Source organism: Castor canadensis, chromosome 7, assembly GCF_047511655.1.
Source record: "Castor canadensis chromosome 7, mCasCan1.hap1v2, whole genome shotgun sequence".
Classification (NCBI taxonomy): Eukaryota; Metazoa; Chordata; class Mammalia; order Rodentia; family Castoridae; genus Castor; species Castor canadensis.
The window spans coordinates 127248780-127273081 of NC_133392.1; the positions used below are offsets into that span (position 1 = coordinate 127248780).

At 50.6% G+C, this 24302-nt stretch overlaps 1 protein-coding gene across 2 annotated transcripts in view; it reads right to left on the reverse strand.

Moving 5' to 3' along the window:
• Window positions 1–12839: 12839 nt before the first annotated feature.
• Faah (fatty acid amide hydrolase) overlaps window positions 12840–24302 on the reverse strand; it is a 73874-nt gene continuing 62411 nt past the window's right edge. For both annotated transcript variants that reach the window (XR_012449924.1, XM_074080238.1), the window contains one exon: window positions 12840–13090. Coding sequence is in view for 1 of the 2 variants with exons in the window: in XM_074080238.1 (XP_073936339.1) it covers window positions 13073–13090 (18 nt within the window). In the remaining variant the exon portion in view is untranslated. The remainder of the gene's footprint in view (window positions 13091–24302) is intronic.

Genomic DNA, 24302 nt, shown 5'->3' on the forward strand with positions numbered 1-24302 from the left:
TGCAGTCCAGTATTCCCACCAGATGCCAAGACACCTTTTGGGCATAGCTGTGGCCCTGACTTTGCCATACACTGAGCCCTGACCAGTGGATAGAGTGGACACTGGGATTCCCACACTGAGTCCTGGTCTCTACTGTCTCCACCTTGGCCATGCCCACCCCCATTGGCATTTGATCTAGCTACCATGACCCCCACATTGCCACCAAGAGCCTAATACTGCCTGATCCATAAGAGGAGAGAATGAGCTGGGCTGTTGAGATAGGAGAATCTCGGTCATTTTTGTCTTCTTCAGCTGAGGACCTCCACAAGGTACTGGAGTTGGAGGCCAGGACCATAGGCAGGTAGGCTTGAGGTGTGTAACCTTACCAGGATCAGATCAGATGTCCTGGACTCTACAACAGGCACCCAGAGCTCATAAGTTAATTCCTCAAAAGAGATTTTCACCTCCTGTCTTTGTTCAGGCACCAGCAGGGAGAACTCCAGGGTCCCGGGTGGATCTCAAGACAGACCCCCAGCCTACCCACTCCCTTAAGGAGCCAGGCCCTTAGTTCCCTACACAAACTGTTATCCATTAACATCCAATTATCCCTTGGTCCGAGTCATTAATTATAAATCAGCCGCTAATTGGGGTAATTAGCCCCCTGCAGGCTAATGGGCCGAGGCTGAGGGAGGCCCCTTGGACTATGATCCTAGGTTTTCCGAGGTCCTTAATGTTGGGGGTGCAGAGAAATCAGGCGACTGGAGTTAATTTAAAAAATAATAAATGTGGATAGAGGAGAAGGAGGAGATGGGAGAGGCCAGTTTTTTGCCGCTTTGAAAAAAAAAACAAAGAACTCTAATCCGATTCAGCGTTGACTCTTAAGGGCGGACTGGCGACCCGGGAGGGTGAGGCCGAGAGGCCTGACAGAACGCCCAGGGAATAGAGCCGCCGGGGAAATTGCCTGATTCTCCGCTCCTTTGCAACAGAAGCAGCCAGAGCGCTGCAGACGAAGACCGATGAGATTTGAACATCGCTGAGATGGAGCGGGAGAACTGAATCGAACACCAAGGTGTTCCGGGTCTCCCCAGGCACAGAGGAGGCGGCTCCGCCCACCCGGTTCGCCCATGCCGGGAGTCCCGCAGAGATGAGCTGGGCGGCTCTGGGTTCGTCCAGACCCGAGTGGCGGCCAGCCTGGAAGCAGGGGCTGTAGAATTTCCTGTGGAGAAGGTGCTCCAGGTCCAAGTCAGAGCCTCCAGCCAGATAGCGGAGCTCGGGCGAGGGTCTGTGGCGCGAGCGCAGAGTCTACAGTGCCAGCACTGCTGACACACGTACGGATAGATGGACCCACGCAAATCCGCCGTGGCAGCTGGAGCCGTGAAGTCTAGAGAGGCCACGAGACCCGATGGGTTCCAGTGACCTTGGGTCACACTGAAGTGGCGCGCAGCAGCTGTAGACCAGTTGGAAGGGATGTCTGGGTCCAGGAAAGGCACTCTGGTTGGTTCTGCTGATTGAGGATCCAGGGGACTCCTCCTTTTGCTGACCAAACCCCGGCTAAAGTCTAAAGAACAGTCGGAGACCGAACCACCAAACCTTGGGTCTGGGCTCTGTAAACTGGGACAGCCGCCTATCAGGTATCACTGGGGTCAAATCAAATAAGTTGTGCGAAGATCCGACTGGTGACCAAACCGAAAGAGCAGCTGTTGGACGGCGGGAGGAGCAAAGAGAATATCAGAGAGCCCAGAAGGGGAAACTGAGACTCGCTGAAGGTCAGAGATGAGGGGCACTCAGTGCAGAAAGACGTCCAGAATACAGCCCCGCCCAAAGCTCACCAACCCCTAGCACCCCTCCCTAGCTCGCCCGCACGCCCGCTCCGTAATGGGCTTTGGCGGGCAGGCGGTGGCGTCGCCCCGGGCCTTGATTAGATATTTATTGCTGTCATTTACATGGGCACCGCAGGGCGGCCGAGCGGGACGTGAGGAAGGGGCCAAAGCGCGGGGGAGAGGGGGGGCGTGGAATGGGAACGCAAGGGAGGTGGAGAGTGCCTTCATGAGGACTAGAGACCAGGCAGTGGAAATGAGCAGCAAAGTCTCAGAGAGATGTGGGAACTGGGAGCGCAGAGGTTGGGCGAAAAAGTAGACGCCCACCCTGGGGCTGGTGGGGCCAGGGTGCCTGGTCAGGCGATCTGGTTTCCAGGTGCTGCCCTGAGGGGTATCTGTGTGTTATGAGCAAGTGTCCGTGTAACTGTGTAACTGTGTCTATCAAAGGGGTTTTGTTTGTGTCCAGCAGATCTGCCTATGACTTCTCACCTGAGGTGTCTGTGTTACCAATAGCCCAGGTAACTCTAAGCCATGAATCTGACTGTGTGTCATCATCACTGATGTGTGGCTGTCAATATGGACCGCCCAGTGGGCAAATTCGGAGAGGAAGCACTGCATTAGTTCAGAGAAGAGAGGCTGTGACCCCAGGTGTGGTTTTCTCCATTGCCCTCAAAACCCTAGTCTCAGACTAGTTTCCAGTGCTCCAACCTGATCACAGAACTTCGTCCTCCAGGAGACTGGCAGCCGAGAGCCAGGATTGTTTCTCCACTCTGGGTCCAACCAATGTCAGGCCAGGGATAAAAACAAAAAACAAACAAAAAAAAAAAACTTGTATTCTATTGAGATCTGAATCGTGTAGGTGTGGGTGTGTGCAGACCAGGTACCAACATAAGTTAAGTTTATTAGACAGGAGAAATAACTCCAAATTCCTGACCACACTGGATGGTGTTATGAAAGTGGCAGGGAGAAGGTACAGGGGTTCCCCCAGACACTCACCCTTCACCCACGTAGCTGACTCGTGAGCTGGCCATCCGAAAGAACTCATTAGAAGGTCTGGAGGGCTCACTTTTGCTGTGGCCTTCGCCTGGAGCGGGTTTCCACTCCTCTGCACCTTTGCCCTTCTGTTCGAATGTTGACGCGGGGTCTTTGCAGTTGTAGCCAGGATCTCCCATCCTTGAAGAAGTCCTTGTCTCTAAGGTCTGAGGGGGTGGGGTAAGGTGTTCACCACCACCACCCTCACCTGAGTAGCGATACTTTGTTCCTTGTCCAAAGACTGTGTCTACCCCCAGCCACAGAAGAGAGAAATTTGAGCCAATTATCTGGATAATTTATTCTCACTAGGCAGCAAATTCGATTTTTTTCTGACCGCCTACACACATATATAAGCACAGCTGGCTCGCAAAGAATTTAGTAGGGACTAAATTCACCGATCCTCAGGCCAAAGTGTCTTTCCCTTTAGAATGACTAGGGATGCAGGGAAGCGAATCGAGTATCCCCGCAAAACTGAAAACAACCTTCACGCCACCCCCACCTAAAACTAATAGACCACAAGTCTTCCTAAAATGACGCCCAGCAGCGCCAACCCGCCTGCAGCGCACAGGATCCCGAACACTAGAAAGGAGAAAGGAAAACTTCCCTGCCCTCGAGACCACAAACAGGGAAACTGCACAATTTCCGCAGCTGTAGCTCATTCAACTTCAGCGGTTCGAAAAGCCTCTTTGCTCCAAGGCGCATCCAGTCAGTAAAGCCCTCGGCTCTTCCCGATGTCCCCAAATCTGAACGCACCCTGAAAACCACCGGCCCCAGGCCTGCACCCCAGGCCTCCGCGAGTTTTTCTGAAACGAAAAAGACCTTCCACGGGCAAAACTCGCGCTGAGGCCGCGCTGGAGGACCGCGGGTTCACGGCTGTTGGGGAGATTCCCAACTAGTAAAGAGAGCGAAAAGCCCGAGGACCCCGACACCACCAGCCTAATCCAGGTCTACCTCCTTCGACAAATCACAAGTCTGAGGAGCCCACCTGGAGTTCAGTGGGAATCTAGGAAAAACCGGGGCCCCAGATTCGGTGTGAATCTGGGGGAAGGGAGGGTCGTCTCAAGACCTCCAAATGCATTTATCAGGTCCGCTTAAGCCTCTGCGTAGGGCCGGGGAATTTGTGACCCCAGGGAAAGTTCAGCCAGCAGTGCCCAGGACCCCGAAAGCCCATTCTGGCCCCTAACCTGTCGCTGTCCAGGACTGGGTTAAGGCCACCGGTATGAGAGACTCAGAGAGGAGAAACCCTGACAGTGGCCCCAACCCTTTGCTCCCCAGCCTCTAAGCGCCGCGAGAGCCGCTCCCGGGGCTGGCCCCAGCGTGCATTCCCCGCCGAGAGTTCGCCAGACCCAAGCCAGCCGAGGCCGCCGGAGGCAAAACGAATTCCAGGAGCCTAAGGCTGTGGCGCCCCAAATACCCACCTAAGGGACCCTAGCCCGAGGTCGCGTCTACAAGGGCAGAGGCTTGCTGAAGGCTGAACCATCCCCGGAAAATTGATGCAGTCGCAATCCCAAGAGAGAAGGCGCCCTCGGTGGTACCAGTTCGAACGCGATCCGTGCCTACAAGACCTGAACTGGAACCCGGGCAATGCTCTACCCGGGCACCGCAGTGTCCAGGGAAGCCGCGAAGAGGCGTGGGCGGCCCCTGTGCTCCAGTTGCACGGACCTGGGTCGCGCGGTTCGCGCCCCCTTCCCCAGCCCCGGCCGCGGGCTCCGCGACGCCCCGGGCCGCATCTGCTCCGCATTACCCCTACCACCCGCCCCCCCCCCGCCGCCACCCCCTTCCAAACTGAGAAGGATTTGTCTCCGCTTAATATCCAAACCTTTTTTGTATTTATTTTTTTTTCAGGGGCGAAGTAATATCTTCCAAATGAGGCAAAACCGTGACGGATCCGAAGCGTTCTCTGCGGGTGCCTGCGTCTCTGCAGGCCGAGGCTTCCGTCTCCGCCTCGTCGCTTTTCTGCCCACGACTCTCTCCCCTCTCTTCCTCAGAATTTCGAGTTCTCTTTCTGTCTCTCTGGATTGCTAGCCCTCGGACTCCGTATTCAAACCTGAGTGTCGCTTCCTTCTGTCTCTCCCAGTGTCTGTCTCCCTCTGTCTCTCTCAGATTTTTTCTGGTTTCCCTTCCACTTCCTCTGTCCCTGCGCTGTCCCTGTCTCCAAGTCTCCGGCCCCCTGCAAACTTTCCGATCCTCCCCTTGGGTTCCTTTCTACTGGATGGACGATAAGAGGGAAGGCGGTCCCCGGAGCTCACTGCCCGCTCCCTCCGCGCCCCAGGGGCTCCCGCGCCCCTCCCGGCTCGGCCCCATCAGCCCCGCCTGCTCGCACCTGGTATCCCTGGCCGGCGCCGCTGCAGCCGCTGCCATCTACGCGCGTCGCAGCCGGGGCCGGAGTTTTAAACAGCGTTTCCCGGGCGCCCGGCGCGGACCCGCGCGCTCCCTAATGGCCCCAATGGCTGCCAGTCACTCTCCGCTCCCGCCCCCGCCCCGCCCAGCCCCGCCGGTGCTGCTGCGCAGCATTGGGCCTAGGAGGCCCGGGTCCCACCATTCGTGATCTGTTGATCTGTGTGTCCTGACCGCGTCCGTGACTTTCCCCGAATCTCTGTCCATCATCCCTGGCTCCTGATCCCGGGATCTCTGCCTTTCTCAGGTCCATGGAACGGTTCTGGGAAATAACCCCCTCCCGTGTCTACCCCAGAGTTTGACCCCTGGGGTGCGTTGTGGTGGTGTGGGGGCGCCTAGATTGACTCCCACTGCCTCTTCAAGGTTAGTTCGGAGCTGTGCTAGCACACACAGACACACACACACACACACACACACACACATTCTCCCTATCAGTCCTACACCACCGCAACACCGTCACTTCTGGTGCCACCACACCGCCCCACAACCCGCACTCAGAACTCACCGCTCACACTCAGCCCAGATAGGGCGGCACTTCTGACAGCCGCTCACCTGTCTGGCAACAGGATGGCGCCCTGGCAGGCCGCGGGCATGAGACTCACGGCTTCTCACACAACACACGCACCTGTCGCGCGGGAAGAAGTGGGATGAACACACACGACTGGCTCACATGGGGGAAAATCCCGTGCTGGGGTTCCCGCGTTCTTGCCAGCGCCCCGCGCCCTCCAGGCACAACCGGTTCACAGGAAGACGACATTCTGGAGTCCGCTCTGGGGCTGAGAGAGAGGCCTGGCCTTCCAAAAGGTGTGTCTGAGGTGTATGAGCAGGCGGCAGTTAGCAACCACACCGCTGGCTTTGTGGGGTGGCTACTTACTGTATGGAGGCTCTGTATGTGTGGCTGTGTGGAGGTAGCTGAAGAAGCTCTTGACCAAGTGGGTGAAGGGTTGTGGGGTGAGTGGCATGTGTCCCTGTGTGGCTCAGACTCTGAGCAACCTGCCTTTGGCCTCAGAGGCTGGGACTGATTTACATGTAGAGTGTGTTTTCATAACTGGCGCTCCCATGACCATCAGTCCATGTGTAATTGTAGGATTTCCCTTGTATGTTTGTAAGGAATCTTTATGCAATTTTCAGCTCAAGTGTAATTGTAACGCAGGTGGCTAGACCCTGAGTGGGCATAAATCTTACTTACACTTGGGACTAAGGAAGCTAGTCCCTGGTTCTGATACTTCTCTGATCTATAACCGAAGGTATCAGGTCTAGCTCCTAGGAACTGCACTGGGGAGAAAAGGAGAAATTGGTTGGCCATATTGCCAGTAGATTTTAGAGTCCCAGGCTGGGTCAAGGGCTGGGGGGTCAAGAATTTTGGCCTTGGTGGAACAGAAGGGGCCACCAGCAGATTTGAGGGTCAGGGTTGATCTTCAGCCAGAGTTAGGCTGAGCGCCTCAGGGGGGAGAACAAGGGGGGCCTCAGAGGGGAGAAGAGGGGAGAGGAGAGAGTGTTAAGAGGATTAGTCTGCTTAGACCCTTCTCTCCCACCAGGATCCCCCACCCCCACCACACTGCTCCAGAAAAGATTTCTTCTGCCAAAGCAAAACCGTTTAGGCTCGATTTAAAGGGACAAGAAAGGCGGGGGGCGGGGGGGGGGCTTTAAATAACCTTTTAATTTCTCTTCAGGGATTCTGGCCTAGTGCAGGAGGGGAGAGGAGAGGAGAGGAGAGGAGGGAGGGGACTGAAGGCTGCCTCTTTGGCTTAGATAATCAAGACTTCCACTGGAGCACCACACAAGCCAGAGAAATGGTGGGAAGGACATTGCACCTCCATTCAGCTGCCCTCGGCACACAAGTACACACAGAGACCATCCTGGAGAAAACGGTATCCCTTTGAACACATGCACACAGCCATTTAGTCATACACAAGGGCACAGGTGCACATGTGGAGGAGTCACATACAGAGACACACAAATGGGGAGACGCTAAAGTCCCTTCACTGGTAATACAGATGTGAATCCCTCCCTTTTGCTAGCCATCCCTACTTAGTGGTGCCAGGAAGTTTTGCTGAGAAGTGTTCCAACTGGGGTTCCCCCTTCTAGTATTAGCAAGTGTCATTTTTCTTTGTCCAGATACCCAACTCCACCCATTCTTCCCTAGTTCCCCACCACACCTAGTTCCCCACCACAAACAGGATAGGGACAGCTGGGCAGGCTAAAAAGTGATGGTCCCTGAGCCCAAGTGAACCAGACCTGTGCAGACTGGAGTCCAGGGTAGTTGGGGATAGCATAGGTTCTGCTGACTGGTAGGAAAATGGAGGTCTGCAGGTGGTGGCCACAAGGCCCAACCAGGCACCTGCTCTTGGAAGAAATGGACTGCCACATAAATTCTGAGTCCAGCTTGGGGAACTCTTACTTGCCTCTTATCCCCATACTGCCAAGGCCTCCGAGGACTGGAGGTGGTAGCTGGGTGCCAGTATGCTTCCATTCTTGTTACACACATCAGGCTATATCTACCTTCTAAAGGACACAAGGGAACACCATGGGCAGAGAGAGGAGCTGCTGTCCACCTCCCCCCCCTTGCTTCCACAGACACTGTAGACCAGAGGCTGAGCTCAGGATTGATTGGGGATTCCTGGGGTGGGAGGGAGCACAGAATCCCTAGCAAGCTCAATTGCTGGGATAGAAAGTCCGGGAGGAAAACAGAGTAGGATTGAAAAAAATAACATTTCCTTTAGGGAGGTCTGAGGGTAGGAAGTTTTGCATGCCACAATATGGGTGTGTTTTATTGGTTTAACAAAACCACTTCGAAAATGCCACCGTCTAGACAGGGCTAAGAAATGGAAATGGTTCAGGGCCTTCCCCCAAGACTGCTCCTAGAGCCTCCCTAGGCAGGCCCAGACTGTGGCTGATACCTTCAAAGGGCTTAAGAGAAAGGCATCCCCAGAGGAACTGGGGACCTGCCCCCAGTACTCTCCTGAGTTGCTGGGGTAGCTTCTCCAGGTGGGTGGTGCATTTGTGAATGTGCTTGTATCTTTGCTTGAATTCATTATGCTATGTTATGTGTTTATGAATATATACATATATACTCCTATATTTGTATGTAACATGTGTGCACATTTAAATATGTACATATGTAAACATAGATTATGTGGCTTGTAATTGTAAACGTCTAGGTGTGCATATATGTGTGTGTGCATATGGGGGGGAGATGTTTCTAAACTGGACCAAGGGAGAATGGTCAAGGGATGGTCTAATTTAGGAACTTGGAAAAGCTGGGTGCTCACAGGTTTCCATTCGGCCTGTCAACTTCAAGGACAGTGGGTCCCAGTTGTCTTGGACCTAAGCCCGGGGAAGAACAGGTCTCTACACTGCCATCTCTGGTCTCTGATTGCTGAACCCAAGTTCCCTATCTTCCTATCCCAACAGAGAGAAAAGAGGAGAGAGAAGAGAAGAGAAGAGAAGAGAAGAGAAGAGAAGAGAAGAGAAGAGAAGAGAAGAGAAGAGAAGAGAAGAGAAGAGAAGAGAAGAGAAGAGAAGAGAAGAGAAGAGAAGAGAAGAGAAGAGGAGAAGAGAGAAGAGAAGAGAGGATAGAGAGAGAAACTACAGTCTCCTCTGCTACCCATGGCGCCCTGGTTCAAGAGAAAACGACGTCGGGATTGGACAGCCCTCCAGGTGCCCCCTACCCAGCCCTGGTTGGCAGGCGATCCCTGAAAAAGCTAGAGTCCAGGGCTGTAATGGAAGGAGACTCGCCTAGGAGACTGGAATCTCTCTCACGAACCTCGCAGGCAGCCCAGTGTTCTCCGCGTGCAGAGAAGCCCAGATTTTGGAAACCAGGGTCCAGGTTCAGGGTGGGGGTGCTGTCTCTCCCCATCCTGGGTCCATCCCCACCCCCATGGCTGAAGCTTGCTGGGCAGTGACTGGGTGGCAGGCGGCTTAGAGCTAATTCTCAAGTTAATGGCGGTGACTGGGCCCCCTGCGGCCCCCTCCACCGCCCACCCCTACCCCGGGGCCGGGCCGCGGGCCGCCCGCATCTGTGCGGTCCGCGGCGATTCATCATCTTGATCCATGGCGCGCGCTGACGGCGGCCCTGGCCGCGCTGACAAGACTAACAAAGCAATTTGCCACGAGCCATCTCCTGGACAGGTTATTAGCGCGGCCACCGCTTAAAGAGCCCTCCCCACCCCGTCATCCCCACCCCCATCCCAGCGCGGGGTAGCTACCTGCTCTGTCCCCTCCCTCCCACCGGCTATTGCCCCTCACTGCTCAAAGATCCCTCTAAATAGTCCTTGCCCTCCCCAGCCACCGGAAACTACCCTCACACATAATGCACCCTGTTAGTTAGCTGTGCATTTTCCCCCCTAGCCCAAGGGGCTACCTGCTCCACCCCTCTCACTCCCACTGTTCTCCAAATCCCACTAGCTCCTAACCCCTTCCACCTCCCAGCCTTCCCCACCCTCCTCCCCCCAATACTACCTGACTCCCCTGGCCTCCTCTGGAACTTTCTTAGACCCAGCGGGTCTCCCTACTTCTGCCCCTACTCTTTTTCCTCATCCTCCACCCCCTCCCCCAGGAGGGATTGAAACCTCCCATTTATTCCCAAGTGTGAGAGTCTCCTGTGGTGCCTTTGAACATACCAAGTTTCTTCTGACTACCTTGCCCCCTTATTAGCCACTGTGGGGAGGAGTGGGGTGGTGAACCCCATTCACCCAGAGCCAGCTGGGGACTGTGGAGCAGACCCTTATGAATGGTTTCTGGCAGACTGCTTGCAGGAAGGCACAGAGGGGAAGAAGGTGGGAGGACACCCTATTTTCTTTATAGCTCCCCTGACCAGGAACATGGTGAACTGGATGGGCCTTCTCTGAGGGGAGGTCATGATGTCAGGGGAAAATGTTGGGTCTTGTGGGTGCAAACAGAGGCTCAAAGAAATGTAGGGACTTGTGGACTCGCTCACACCTGTAATCCTAGCTACTTGGGAAGCAGAGATCAGGAGGATCACAGTTCAAAGCCAACCTGGCAAATAGTTGTAAGACCCTATCTCAAAAATACCCAACACACACACACACACACACCACACACCAAAAAAAAAAAAAAAAAAAAAGACTGGTAGAATGGCTCAAGTGGGAGAGCATCTGTGTAGCAAGTATGAAGCCCTGAATTCAAATCCCATTTCCACCAAAAATAAAATGCAGGAACTTGCTCCGGTCCAGACATCCAGGCAAGGCAAAGGAGCATCTGGCACCGAGTATGTGCCATGCCTTGTCTTCATTCCTGGCTGCACCCCATCTGGGACTTATTAAGGGAAGCCAAGAGACCATGTGCTCCCTCTAAGCAACTCGCCTTCACCTGCAGTGAGGGGTAGGTGATATAGATGTGTGAAGGGTGTATGTTAGACTGGATCTATGTATCAAATAGGGAAAAGAGTGGTGTACACATTCCAGACCCCAAACCAGAGTCCAGAGTGACTTTTTGCTCATTTTAGACAGAAGTCTCTCTCAAAGGAATTCTCTGGGTAGAGTGTGTTCTTTTTTCTGGTTTTTTTTTTTTTCCTTTTGTGGTGCTAGGATTTGAACTCAAGGCCTCATGTTTGCTAGGCAGGCACTTTACCACTTGAGCCACTCTGAAAGCAATGTTTTGTATTAGGTCTTCTTTTTCCAAGATAGTCTTCTGAACTGTTTGCCTGGGGCTGGCTTCAAACCACAATTCTCCTGATCTCTGCCTCCTAAGTAGCTAGGATTATAGGCGTGAGCCACAGGCACCCAGCTGTGGGTAGAGTGGATGTGGTCTGGTTCTTTACATGGGTAGCAGGTCTGTGTGAAGTGACTGGATGTGTACTAGGTGAGCTCCTGAGTGTGTGCCTGAGTGCATGCATGAAGACAAGTATGGTACATGTGTGTACAGGCATGAAAGAGATGTCAAGTGTGTCCCTGTGAATGTGTTCAGGGATTACCCTGTGCATATGTGCATTGAGGACCAAGTGTGACCCTTTTAGTGAACATGGAGGCCTGGGAGAGGTCAAACTGTGGTGCATGCTTGAACATGTCTGAGCACACCTAGAATAATGGCCTTCAAGTCAGGAAGGATTTCCCACCCCCTTAATCCACTCTTCCCTTAAACCCAGCCTCCACATCCCCCAACTGCCAGCCTCTGAAGCTAAATGCTGGGGCCCTGTTCAGTTTGGAGAAGATTCTTCTGAGGGCTGTACACACAGGGAGGGCTGTTCTGTCTGCAGAGCAGTTTGCCTTACCCCTCCACCACAATCCAAGTTGGTGCTGAGGGTCCAGGGTGGGGGCAGGGGGGCCAGCTATGTGCCAGGAACCTGGCTTTTTTCTTTTCTTCCAGCCAACCAGGCCACGTCTTCACCCTCAGGGAGGCCCAGCTCTGTCGCTGACTGCGCCACCGTGTCCCTGACGTGAAATATGGGGGATGTGGGCCGCGCTGGGGAGATTTGTCATCTGTGCTCAGCGGGTGACTCTATCTGCAGACTATTAGAGTATAAAATATATTTTACAAGAGTTTTAGCTACAGGTGACTTGCTCTTTATTACTAGATGTGGGCAAAATCAATACTTCTGTAACTAAAAGATCATTTATTTTGCTTTTTGAAACATTTTTCAACAGGGGCACTGGCTAAGCTTGCAAAGCTATGATTAAGAGTTATGGCGGTGCCTGTTTCCTTTAACCCTTTAAGGACCACAGCGCAGGCACACCAGCACTGGTGCCTGCCCATGGAAACCCAGACACACAGACACACATCCCAGAGACAGCAAACACAGACACATAGATGAAGTGCACAGGCCCCCACCCTAATAAAGCTATTATGCAAATAACCATATTTATATATGGTTATTTATATATAACTCATAGATATATACACTCCACCATGTACATACAAAAATTTAGCTCCATACGTATTCCTTCCCATCCAGAACCCACAAATCAAATGCATGCTACACAAAGGCCATCAGTACACATTACACACAGATTTCTCCCACTTCATGCTTTCACATATATACACACATATACACTGTGATATGAGATGTGCATGGTCACCTTGTGCTAATTTCTGATACTGGGTCACTGGCCAGCTAAGGCCACTGAAAGAAGGTTGGAAGATGCTGAGGGATCTCACAAATGCAGCTGTGGCTACTACAGGACAGGGAATGTAAACAGTTGGGAATAGTAAGGCCCAAAGATGGGATCCACAGAGCCTGGACCCAACTCCAACCAGAACCCAACTTTCTTTAATCACTCATCCCTATGACAGCCCTAACTTCTTGCTTGCCAACTAAAAGCAAAGGGTAGTATTTCTGAGAGAAAAGCAGTGACATAGAGAAGATGAGATGTTATAGTGATGTGACTCCATCAAAGCTGCTCATTGGGTACCACCCCTGGCCTTCCCTGGGTGGGTTGAGAATGATCAAGTGGCTATATGCCATTCTCAGAATGGATCACTTAACCAGATTGCAGAAATCATATATCCATTTCCTGGATAGAATGACTTAACCCATACAGTGATACTCTAATGATTCCATACAGTGATACTGGCCAAAGACACTAGTTATTCATTGCTGCATGAAAAATTACCCCAAAACTAGAGGTCTACAACAAATATTTATTGTATCACAGTTTCTGAGGGTCAGGAGTCCAGAAGCAGCTTAGCTGGGTGGTCTGGCTCAGGGTCCCTCATGAGGTTGCAGTCAGGCTGCTGCCCAGGGCTACATCATCCCAGGTCTCGATTGGGGCAGGAGAGTTCCCATCCAGGAAGGCTCACCCACATGGCTGGTGGTTGGTGCTGGCTGTCAGCTGGTGCTGGTTATCAGCTCTTCCATGAGGTTTCTTCAGCAAGATAACCTGGACTTCTTATATGGTGGTAGGGATCTGAAAGGGAGGGAAAGAGAGCCAAAGAGAAAGAAAAGGAGGGGGGTTACAGAAGCTGTAGTCTTTTATAATCTGTTCTCAAACGTGACATCTCATCCTTTCTGCCACATTCTATTCATTATAAGCAAGTCACTATGTCCCACCCACATTTGGAGAGAAGAGAATTAAGCTCCACCTCTCAAAGGAACATGCATTAGAGAATCTGTGCACATTTTTTTCTTTAGCCACCAAACAAGGCAAGGGTACACTTCCATTCTATCTAATGTCTACAAGATGATAAGCATCTCTTGATGGCTCTGAAAACCATGGAGTGCTCTGCAGTAGGGAGGGCATGGCCAGGTAACAGGGAGAACTCAAGGGAAACTTTGCTTAGAATCAAGTACAGCAATACAGTACATATGGTAAACAAATACATAGGCACTAGAGCCAGGCTGGGTTCAAATCCAGGTTCTATTACTTAGTGACCTTGGGCAAGTCACTAAACCGCTGTGTCTGTTTTCTTACTGTAAAACAGGGGAAATAATCAAGTAATCATACTAACTCCCTAGGGTTGTTATAAAGATTAAACGAGTTTAAATTCAGCAGAGTGCCTGGTAAGCAGTAAATGCCATATAAGAATCAGCTAATCTTAGCCAGGTGTTGGTGGCACATGCCTGTGATTCCAACTTTTGTGAAGCTAAAGCAGGAGGATTGCAAGTTCAAGTCCAGCCTGGGCTACATAGAGAGCCCCTGTCTCAAAAAAAAAAAAAAAGAAAGAAAAGAAAAGAAAAAACAAGATAACAACAAAAAAACCAGCTAAATCTATCAGTTTTTACTTCTCATTGTCAATCCCCTCCCTATGGATACCTTCTCACAAGGGATTTATAGAGCAACTTTGGTGTTCCTCCTGCTAATCTCATATATCCACCACCACCACAACTACCCTGGTCCCTCCCTATTACTAGACCCCAGGGGTGACCCATTTGGGGCTGATTAGACCGCCTGGCTCCATAAGTTCCATTTGACCCTGACAGCCCAGCACTACTTTTTGTGGCCTCTCTGGGAATGTTGTGCAATATGTTGACCACAAACATTTTATGAGCAAGAGGACAGAAAGAAATTTCCCTCTATCGACTGCAGTCGGCCTGTTCCCTCCCCCTCCTCTTAAGTCTCCTTGGCAATGGGGAGGCCAAGGCCAAGACTGTCCTCTAAGCAGAGACCTGACCAACAGCCCAGTTTCGGGATTCCTTCTTCCAGCCTTTCTGGTGCTATACCTCAAACAACTACCCCCACCCATCCACTCCCAGCACATGGGGGTAGGCAGAGCTCTAGTCTAGGAGACCTGAATGCATAAGATCTAGAATCCTCAGTCCCTTGGAGCAGGCACTTCCCTCAATGTTATTTAGTCTTGCCCCAGCGTTGGTGGCTGTAATCCTAGCCACTTGGGAAGCTGAGATCAGGAGAATTAAGGCTCAAGGATAACCTGAATAAAAAGTTAATGAGACACCCCCCCCCATGTCCAAAATAACCAGAGCAAAATGGACTACAGGTATGACTCAAATGGTAGAGCACCTATTTTATAAGTATGAAGCTCTGAGTTCAAACTCCAGTCCCACCAAAAAAAAAAAAAAGAAAAGGAAAAAAAAAGGTTACCTGGTCTAGGAGTCCCAAGACATTTTACCCAAACAGCAATAATAAGAAATTTTTTTTTGCATAGTGAACTCAGGGCCTGTGCCTCGAGCTTGAGCCACTTCACCACCCCTTTTTTGTGATGGTTTTTTTCGAGATAAGCTGTTGTGAACTATTTGCCCAGGTTAGCTTCGAACCTGGAACTTCCTGATCCCTGCCTCCTCTGAGTAGCTAGGATTATAGGCATGAGCCACTGGCACCCCGCAAGAAAATAAAAAAAAATTTTTTTTTTTGCAGTTCTGGGGCTTGAATTCAGGACCTTCACCTTGAGCCACTCCACCAGCTTTATTTTTGTGAAGGGTTTTTAAAGATAGGGTCTCGCAAACTGTTTTTTTTTTTGCCCAGGCTGGCTTTGAACTGTGATCCTCCTGATCTCTGCCTCCTGAGTAACTAGGATTACAGGTGTGAGCCACCAGCACCCAGCCAAAAAAGATTTTGGTAAGAAATTTTTCATAAAGCTACATCTATTCTTCTCTGCCTTGGTTATTATGTCTTTCTTATTTTTTTGATGCTAATAGCCTTCATTTTATGATGCTGATAGCAGTTGGTAGTTTTCCCTTTATGTCCCTATATGGCAAAATTAATAGCTGGCAACTTTATGGTGGAACCCATATTTAAAATATTGTTTGGCTGGCCACTCTCTTCTATGAAAGGAATCACAAAACCACCCCTCCTCGTCCAGAGGCCCTGCTGACCTCTAGCCTGGGCTCAAATATTTGGTGAAAAGGAGGTTCGTCATATTCTACCAGCAACTTGGTGTGATCCAGGACAAGTCCCTTCCTCTTCCCAAGCCCCAGGTGGTCTCCCTGTCTGCTTGCTGAGCAATCTGGACAGGTGTTCTTAATCTATCATCTAGACCTGCTCTTGCCTCTACCCTGCCCACTCCCCCAACCCAGTGCTTCCTGCCCTACTCTCCCATCCATTCCTACCCTGAGATGACCACTGGTGGAGTCTGATATGCCAGGGGAGGTAGGCTAGGTCTGGGATGCTCTCTCAAAAGTTTCCATTGGGTCATAATCTTGGAGCTAGAGGCAGGGATGGGAGGGGTCTTCTGCCTCTGACCTGGGGATCATTTGGGATGTGCCAGGGAGAAAGAGAAGGATTTGTCTCAGGGGGTTGGCCTGCATTGAGTTCTTGGGACCCCCTCCTCTCCCTGCCCCCAAGGCTTGACTAGAGCACAAGGGGCCCCTTTGTGGGGCCTAATCTCAAAGCATTGCGGCTTTAGAGACCTTCAGGGATGAAAGCACTAGGACTTGGCGGCTGGGAGGTGGTGTGGGGGCAGCCCTGCTAATCCCTGCGCTTTTGCCAAACAAAGCTGCCAGGAGGGGCTGACTCCTGGGAGATGATCCACAGAACCAATTCCTGGAGCCTAACCAGCTCTGACAGCCCAACAAGGAAAGGCCTGCTGCCCGCCCCCATGGCCCCAGCATAACCACAGGGGCTAGGAAGGCCTGGCCTGGGACTATCTTGCACTCCCCCCATCTATACCCATCTCTGTCAGAACTTGTTTCTCTACTTCCTCTCTCCCTTCCTCTCTCCATGTTCAGCTTCTCTGGCTCCCTAGACCCACAGCCCTCAAACACCTCAACTCTTCTTGTCAGGCCCTATCCCCCAACACCCTACTTCTTGACTCTGAGTCCCTAAATTCCCCAATGTCCTAAATCCTTGCCCCACCACTCAGTTTCACCTCTTTCCTCAGTACTCCAGACCCAAAGTCTTTGGTTTCCAATCTTCTGGTCCCTTGTTTCTCATTTCTGTACCCACCTCAGGACTTCCAAGCCATCAGCCACCCAATCTCTACCTCTCTCAATTCTCAGCCCCCATCCTTACCTTTACCTTACTTTCTCTGACTTTCAGGCTCCATCTCCCCACATCCAGCCTCATAGAACACCAGCCCCATTATTCCAGCCCTACCCCTCTTAGGCTAGTCTGATTCAGTGTTTCTGCAGGACACATCTGGCTCACTCCACCCCATCCCATTCCATCTGACCAGGCTTCCCTGTGCCTGGTGTTCCCAGCCTTGTATTCAGCTCTGCCATTGAGATGGCTGAGAAGGTAAGTGACTGACTCAACCCCAGTAAACCCAGGTCTCCACAAGATACTTCCTCCACCTGCAACCACCCTGGAATCTCACAGGTGAGCAGTACCATGGCCAGAGGGTAGGGGGTCCCTTCAGGGCTCAGTGTGAGAAAAACAGCCTAGAGGATTAGTTTCCTTGGGAAGAGGTGTCAACAAAGCTGGGCTTTCTGTCACCCCATCTCTCCCCTAAATTGAGGACAATCAGGATACAGAAATCTCCAGCAGACCCAGAGAGAGCCAGGTAGCAAGGGGTCATCCAGACCACCAGCAGAGGCCCACAGAGGCTCCTGGGGAGCCAAGATGGCTTTGGGGCCCACAGGGAAAGGATTGGGCAGGGCAAGAGGGCTAGATTCCCAGGAGAGGAATGGGAGCCAGGTCAGACCAGAGCATTTTCCCACCACCGCCTCTGCTGTCTCCACTCTACTAATCTGATTACGATATTTACTAACCTCCCATGGCATGCTTGGAGTAGGGGTTGGGGGCACATTAGACTGAGGATCTCAGTTCCAGTTCCCAGCATCCTGGGAGGCCCAGAAAGGTGTTGAGGTGCCCTGAGGTGACACAGGGTGCTCCAGGATATCCCTCCTGCCTGCCCCAGGTCACAGACTCTCAGAAAACCCCTCCCCATCAATCTAGCCTTCTTCAGGAAGTCTCACCTGCCACCCTCTGTCTCCAAATGCCTAGGTCCTCTCCAGTCTCTTTTGACCCTTATGCTGTCTCATCACCGTATTAACGATTATATGGTTCAAAGCTGGGGCAGTGCCTTCCTTCTTAAGGAGCAAAACCATAATGGCTAGGTTACAGCTCCTGAGGACCAAGAGGGTGGGTACAGGCCTAGGGGCTGTTCCATCTGGTTGGAATCCATGTCACACACATTTGCTTTGACTTCATCCCAGGCTCAGCCTGTTCCTGAAGTGTGGAGGGGGTACTGTGTACGCACTTGGGATTCATAGCAAGAATACAACAAATCTCTCTCTCTCTCTCTCTCTCTCTCTCTCTCTCTCTCTCTCTCTCAATCCCCCCCCCACATACCTGTACACACACATGCACATGATATTTATGAATGCACCTACTGTCATGCTGTCACACAGACAATTCTCACCCCTCCCAGCCTCCTCCCTCTCCCCTGTGCCACTGTGCAGATGACAGCAAGTCTGTGGGGGATGCCTTAGACTTGCTTCCTCCTTAAGCTTGTGTGGTGTCAGAGTTCTGTGGATCAAGGACACTCCTTGCTTACAGATGACAGGAGAACTGTCTTAAGGGCTTGTGGGGAGATTTTTCTCCTGATCTCCCTAAAATAATCAGCCTCCCTGAGGGCTGAGGACAGAAGAGGTGACTCTCTCTGGAGAACCCCAGTGGCTCTTCCTCCTCTCACTCCAAGTCACTCAAGTCCCAGCTCATTTATCTTTTGCAAAATTCCAAATAAAGAAGTTATTTTGGCCAGGTGTCTATAATCCTAGCTACTTGGGAGGCAGAGATCAGTAGAATCACTGTTCAAGGCCAGCATGAGCAAAAAAAAAAAAAAAAAAAAAACAAGACCCTGTCTTAAAAATAGCCAACACAAAAAAGGACTGGTAGAGTGATTCAAATAGTAGAGCACCTGACTAGCACTAGCAAACATGAGTCCTTGAGTTCAAACACAGTACCACCAAAAACAAAAAACAAAACAAAACAAAAAAACAGTTATTTGGGGAGCACATAAGAGTTTCTTTCAATAGCTAACAATCCAGGGCCAACATCAGACTGGGACAAAGCTCACCCCTACTGAGACCCCTCAAAGGTTCCTGACCACAGCATACTCAACATTTACCCAGGTGGTTTATTCCAGCTATGGTTTCTGAGAATGGAGGTAAACCAGAAGTCACCAAGGATTGCGCGCCCCCTGCTGCCACACTCTCAGAGCTACACTCTCCCCAAGGCTCTTTATACTCCCAATGACACAAGACCTCCTCCTTTCACTTTCCATCAACCAGATGCCCTTGGTTGTATCAAAAAACCTATTCTGCTAGTTGCAGTGGCTCACACTTGTAATCCTAGCTACTCAGGAGGTAGAGATCAAGAGGGTCATGGTTTGAGACTGCCAGTCCAGGCAAAAAGTTGTAAGACCCCATTTTAACCAATAAAAAGCTAGGTGTAGTGGTACATGCCTATCATCCCAGTTGTGCAGAAAACATAAATAGGAGGATTGTGGTCCTGACTGACCTGGGCATAAACATGAGACCCTATTCAAAAAATACCTAATGCAAAAACACCTGGATCAAGTGGTAGAGCACCTGCCTGGCAAGCAAAAGGCCCTGAGTTCAGACCCCAGAACTGCAAAAAAAAAAAAAAAAAAAAAAAAAAAAAAACCCTATGCTGAGCCAGGTGTAGTGGCACACATCTGTAATTCCATCTATTCTGAAGGTGGAGGTAGGAGGATTGGGAATTTAAAGCAAGCCCAAGCAAAGTTACAGAGACCCTATGTCAAAAGCAAAATACAATACAAATCAAAGGGTTGGGGATCAAGTGCTACAGTGCTTGCCTAACATGCATGAAGCTCTAAGTTCAATCCCAGCAGTTTAAAAAACTGTCCTGTCTTGGGGTCCAAATTCCCCACCACAGTTGACTGAAAAGGAGATGGTCAGGCTGAATTAGCAGCAGTTGAAGTTTCACAGGCTAAATCCCAACTTTTCAGCCCCTAGGACATGGAGGAGAAAAGCCTAGATCAACATGACCCAGAGACTGGTGAAGAAGGGGCAGAGGAGAGGTATCTGATGAAGGAAGAGAGAAGGAACAGACTAGAGGGTACAGGGGAGAAAAGCACAGTAAACAGAATTAGTAAGGTGGACACAGGTGATGAGAGAAAGGACAAATGAGCACAGGTAAGGACACAGGTGAGCTGGGAAAGAGAAAGCGAGCAAGGGAAGGTACAGAGGGAACAGAGAAAATAGCCTACCAAGGGGTCCCATGAGCAGAAGTCAGTGCCCCCTGCTGCCTACCATTCTCTGATTCACATCTATCTCTGCCCAAGAGGCTGCATGTCCAGCCCTAAGGACTGCCATCCCTGTGACTGATGGCTAGGCCCCTGCTGGGGGCACTAAGGACAGCCACTCAGCAGAGGCATACAGCTTGGACGTCTGTGATTTCTGGACTATGGGGCATGGTGGAAGCAGTGGGCAGAACAGATGAGTTTAGTGCTATGGCCAGAGGCCCAGACTGGGTGGGGGGTGAGCTAGACTGTGGCTCCTCTCTCTCCCACTCCTTCCTGGCCCAGGGATCCTAGCTCAGGCAGGGTCAGCCCCTCTCTCCTATTGCAAAGCACAGGAAGGAACCTATCCAGCTGGCCCTTAGTGCTCAAGCTTCTAACCTACTAAGCACCCTTCAGGATAGGATAGAGCTCTGCCTTCCAATCCCTCCTTGGTATACCTGTTACACACAGCCAGATTCAAGCTCATGTTCTACTATTTACCTCATTTTTCTTCATCCCCTTGGTTCTATGTCTACATAGATGGAGAGAGTGTTAATCAGACTATATTATAGACTATTCAGCCCCAAATGCATGGCTTTCCAAAGCACTGACCTGACCAGCCCCCTGAGGGATTTCTCATCTCCTTTTCTCAACAAGGTCTCTTGGTGAGGGACAGAGCAAGGAGAGGCAGACTAGGGTAGGCAGTGTGTAACTATCCCATGGTTACCCAGCAGATAAACTGGGTTGGAACCCTGTTGTCCTGTACTTACCCAGGGCTCGACCTACTATCTCCCCTGCCTCTTCCGTACCCTTAGGTAGGTCCATCCATCTGTCCCAGCCTCTTATAACTTTTCCATACATGTAACTCATAGTCCAGAAGACCTGTGGCAATGAGAAGTAGCGATGGCACAGGAAACAGACCTGAGACCTACCTTTTGTCTCCAAAATCTGTAAGGCTGTGTTGGCTGTGGGTGAGTGACCTTAAAGAGTCTCAGGAAATTGATGCCGGGAAAAGTCAATTAGGCTCCAGTCATACACACACACACATGTCAATGAGGATTTCAAAAAAGGAAGCACTTAGCAATGAGACAAGGGGCCCAGGGTGCACCCAAAAGAGTTCAAGAAAAGGCTGAAAAAGGGAGGCTGGATGGAATGCAAGGCTGGATGGGATGTTCTTTGGAACTCTTTCCCCACCTGGAGCCCCAGGATGCTCTGAGGTAGGAACAGGGAAGACCACACCCCTCAAATAGACCCCTTGTTCCCTACTCCTCTTCCTGCCAGACACAAGGTTAGAAGGAAATGTCCACTTTCCCCCTCCCACCCTCATGTCCCCCAAGGGAGCCTAGTGGAGGAGCCTGGCCGAGCCCCACCCCACCACCTAGGCTGCCCTCCCCCTTCCCCCAACTAAGTCCTCTTGCTGTGCCTGGCTGAGTGAGGATGGGGGTGCCAAGGGGCCGGGGAGGGGCTCATCAGTGTTTGCAATGCTGCTAATAGACCGTCCTCGGCCACATCCTATTACTGAACACCCCCTCCCCAGCCCGCCAGCCTGGCCGGCCTGCGCCTCTCCACGGCCCCGGGGACCAGGCATCAGATTGGAGTCAAGATTCCGAGAGTGTCATTTGCCGCCGTTGATGGTGCTAATAATAGGGATGTGCTTGGCAGGCAGGAAGCGGAGGCACAGAGGCGGATTCTCTATTAAGGCTTCTGCTCGCTCAGCGCAGCAGCAAGCGAGAGGCAGGCCAGAGCCCATATTGGACAGGGGAGACCAGCAGAATCCCATGATGGGATGGGCGGCTTACCTATGCCTCTGTCTTTTCTATTACTGCAGACCAGGCACTGGTGGGAGCCTGTGGACTGGGGACTGGGTAGTTAACAGGGTCAGAGGCCAAATTCCAGAAAGGGGATGGAGAGCAATGAGAAACCCCAGTGTACCCTCTGCCTCACAGTGCCCTGGGATCTGTTTCCCTCTCATTTCACTGCCTAGGACCCAAAACTCCCAGCTGTTGAACAGAAAGATATCTCCTTGGTGTCCTTCTGCTTCCAGACAGAATCTTACAGGAGACCAGAAATCCTTGCCCCTTGCCCTGAGAAACCTAGCAGAGAGCATCCCTTCAGCAGCCACAAAGCCCTGCTGGGAGCTCTACCAATGAATATTCTTTTTTGGGGGGGAGGGAGGTTGAGACTGGATTTCACTATGTAGCTCAAAATAGCATGGAACTTGCTATGTAGCCCAGGCTGGCCTCGAACAGCAATGTTTTGTAGGCTTTCAGGCTACTCCCACTGACATTCCTGCTACCCACAACCTTGCTTCCACATCTATACAGCACTTACATTGCTGTCTCCAACTCTGTCATCATTACCGTTTGGCAAGTGGTTAAGAACAGAGACCTGGGATCACCTCCAGTTCCCAGCTATGTTACCTTTGATATGTATTGATATGTATTTTAACCCCTCTGGGGGTTTTTTATCATTTTTAATCATATTATCATATTTACTACTGTATAGGACAGTAATAATTAAACAAGTCACTACATATTAAGTGCTTAGAACTGTGTAGGACCCATAGTGCCCAATAAATCTTACTGTTATTGGTATCCCTATTCTCACCATTATTAACTTCATCTCCACCATCCATCATCATTGTCACCTCATCTGCCTTCCTTATAGTAATAGCAGCTATCACTTTCATAGCATTTACTTATGTACCCGGCACTTTTCTAAGATTTATAGAGTTTTATCAAGATTAACTCATTTAATCCTCACAATAACTCTGTGCAGTAGGCACAGATAAGAAAACTGAGGCATGAAAAACTTAAATAACTTTTCTAAGGTCACATAGCAAATAAATGTCATAACCAAAAGTCAAACACAGGCTGTGCTCTTAGCTACACCATCAAACTATCTCTCACTACTTTGGAGATGGCAAGCATTGCTCCCTTTGACTACTACCGTCACTTCCCCATCACCTCTGCCATTACAATGCCCCAGCTCGGCCTGCACCCCCATTGGCACACTAGTACCACCACCACCTCCTTGGTTAGCTCCACTGCATGAGTGTCATCATCATCCTCACTCCAATCTCAAACCAACATCAGATCCTCAGCACTGTTACTTGCAGCTTATCTAGAACAGATTCTTGCTTCTGCCCTTCCTAGGCCTTGGGTCTGATGGGTATGCTTGTTCCCTGTTAATGTGACCAGTCCTGGAAAGAACAAGCAGAGAAATGTAAATTGTTACTAAGCTATTTAGGTAGAATTTAAGGTTGGCTGGAGCCAAGTGACTTTTCAGTTCCCCCAGGAAGCCCAATGTGGTTTAAACACCCGTTTAGCATTCTGAGAGTCTCTGGTATGGAAAGATACCTTCCATCTCACAAATATCTAAATGTCTGCTGAGAACAGATTTTTCACCACAGACACAAGCCCCCTGTTTGACTACTTAGAAGTCTGTCTTCTCAAAGCCTTGAGAGTAGGGACACAGCCTCATTCCTTTCCTGTCCTACTTTTTTGCTATATCCTCCATCCCTCAATACATTCCCAACACCAATGAATAAATGGACAGAGGAGCTATAGTTGGGCCTGGAAGGGAAGGGAAGTAGGGTCTGGCTGTCTGTAATACTGAGATACCCCTCTTTAGAGGCCCACAGGGGGGCCTTTTGACTTTACAGACCCCATCACAAACTGCTCTCACTGTTTGCAAAGCCCATTACCATTCATAGTGTCCTATTTACAAGGCCCTGCATTGCTTACAGAGCCTGTCATTGTTTGCAGAGCCTGAAATCATAGACAAAGTTCATAAGTGTTTGCAGAGCCAATCATCATCTTCAGAGCAATCCTTCACAGATTTCTTGGTCTGTCACTGTCATGTGTCCTATGATAATTTGCAGAAAGTGTTACCAATTTTCAGAACCTGAGACTTTACAAAGACTGTCCTTATTTGCAGAGATAAGCCCTATGTTTAGATATCTTTATAGTTTATAGAACTTATCACTATCTGCAGAGCCAGATCAAAGCCAAGTACATACAGGATGCACAAGAGAGTCTTATGAATCATTCCCTCCAAAACATGGGCACAGAGAAAGATGGAGGAAATAGAGCCAGAAGGAAAGAAAAAAAGAAAATGAGCCTACAGCTGTGTTGGATTCTGCAACCCAGCTTCAGGACAAGCCAGCTTCCCCTTTCTATTCAGCTCTTGAGCTACAGTGGCATTGGACCCTAAGCATAAAGACCACATGGAGGCTTACCAACAGTGAAATGAGCCTGGAGCCAAAGACAAAGGAGATACAGACAGGGAGACACCAAGATTCAGAAACAAAGAAAGATGAGGAAGAGCCAGAAGTAGAGTCACAGAGACAGATGTAGAGGGTTCAGAGTCAAGAGGCATGTAGAGGCAGAGTCAGACATGGGGAGACACAGAAATAGAGACACAAAGAGACCAAAAGCAGCAGAGGCCTCAGGAACAGGAGCAGGGAGAACATGAAGTAGACGAGATCTCAGTATCAGGAAGAGCCTCTATTTCAGC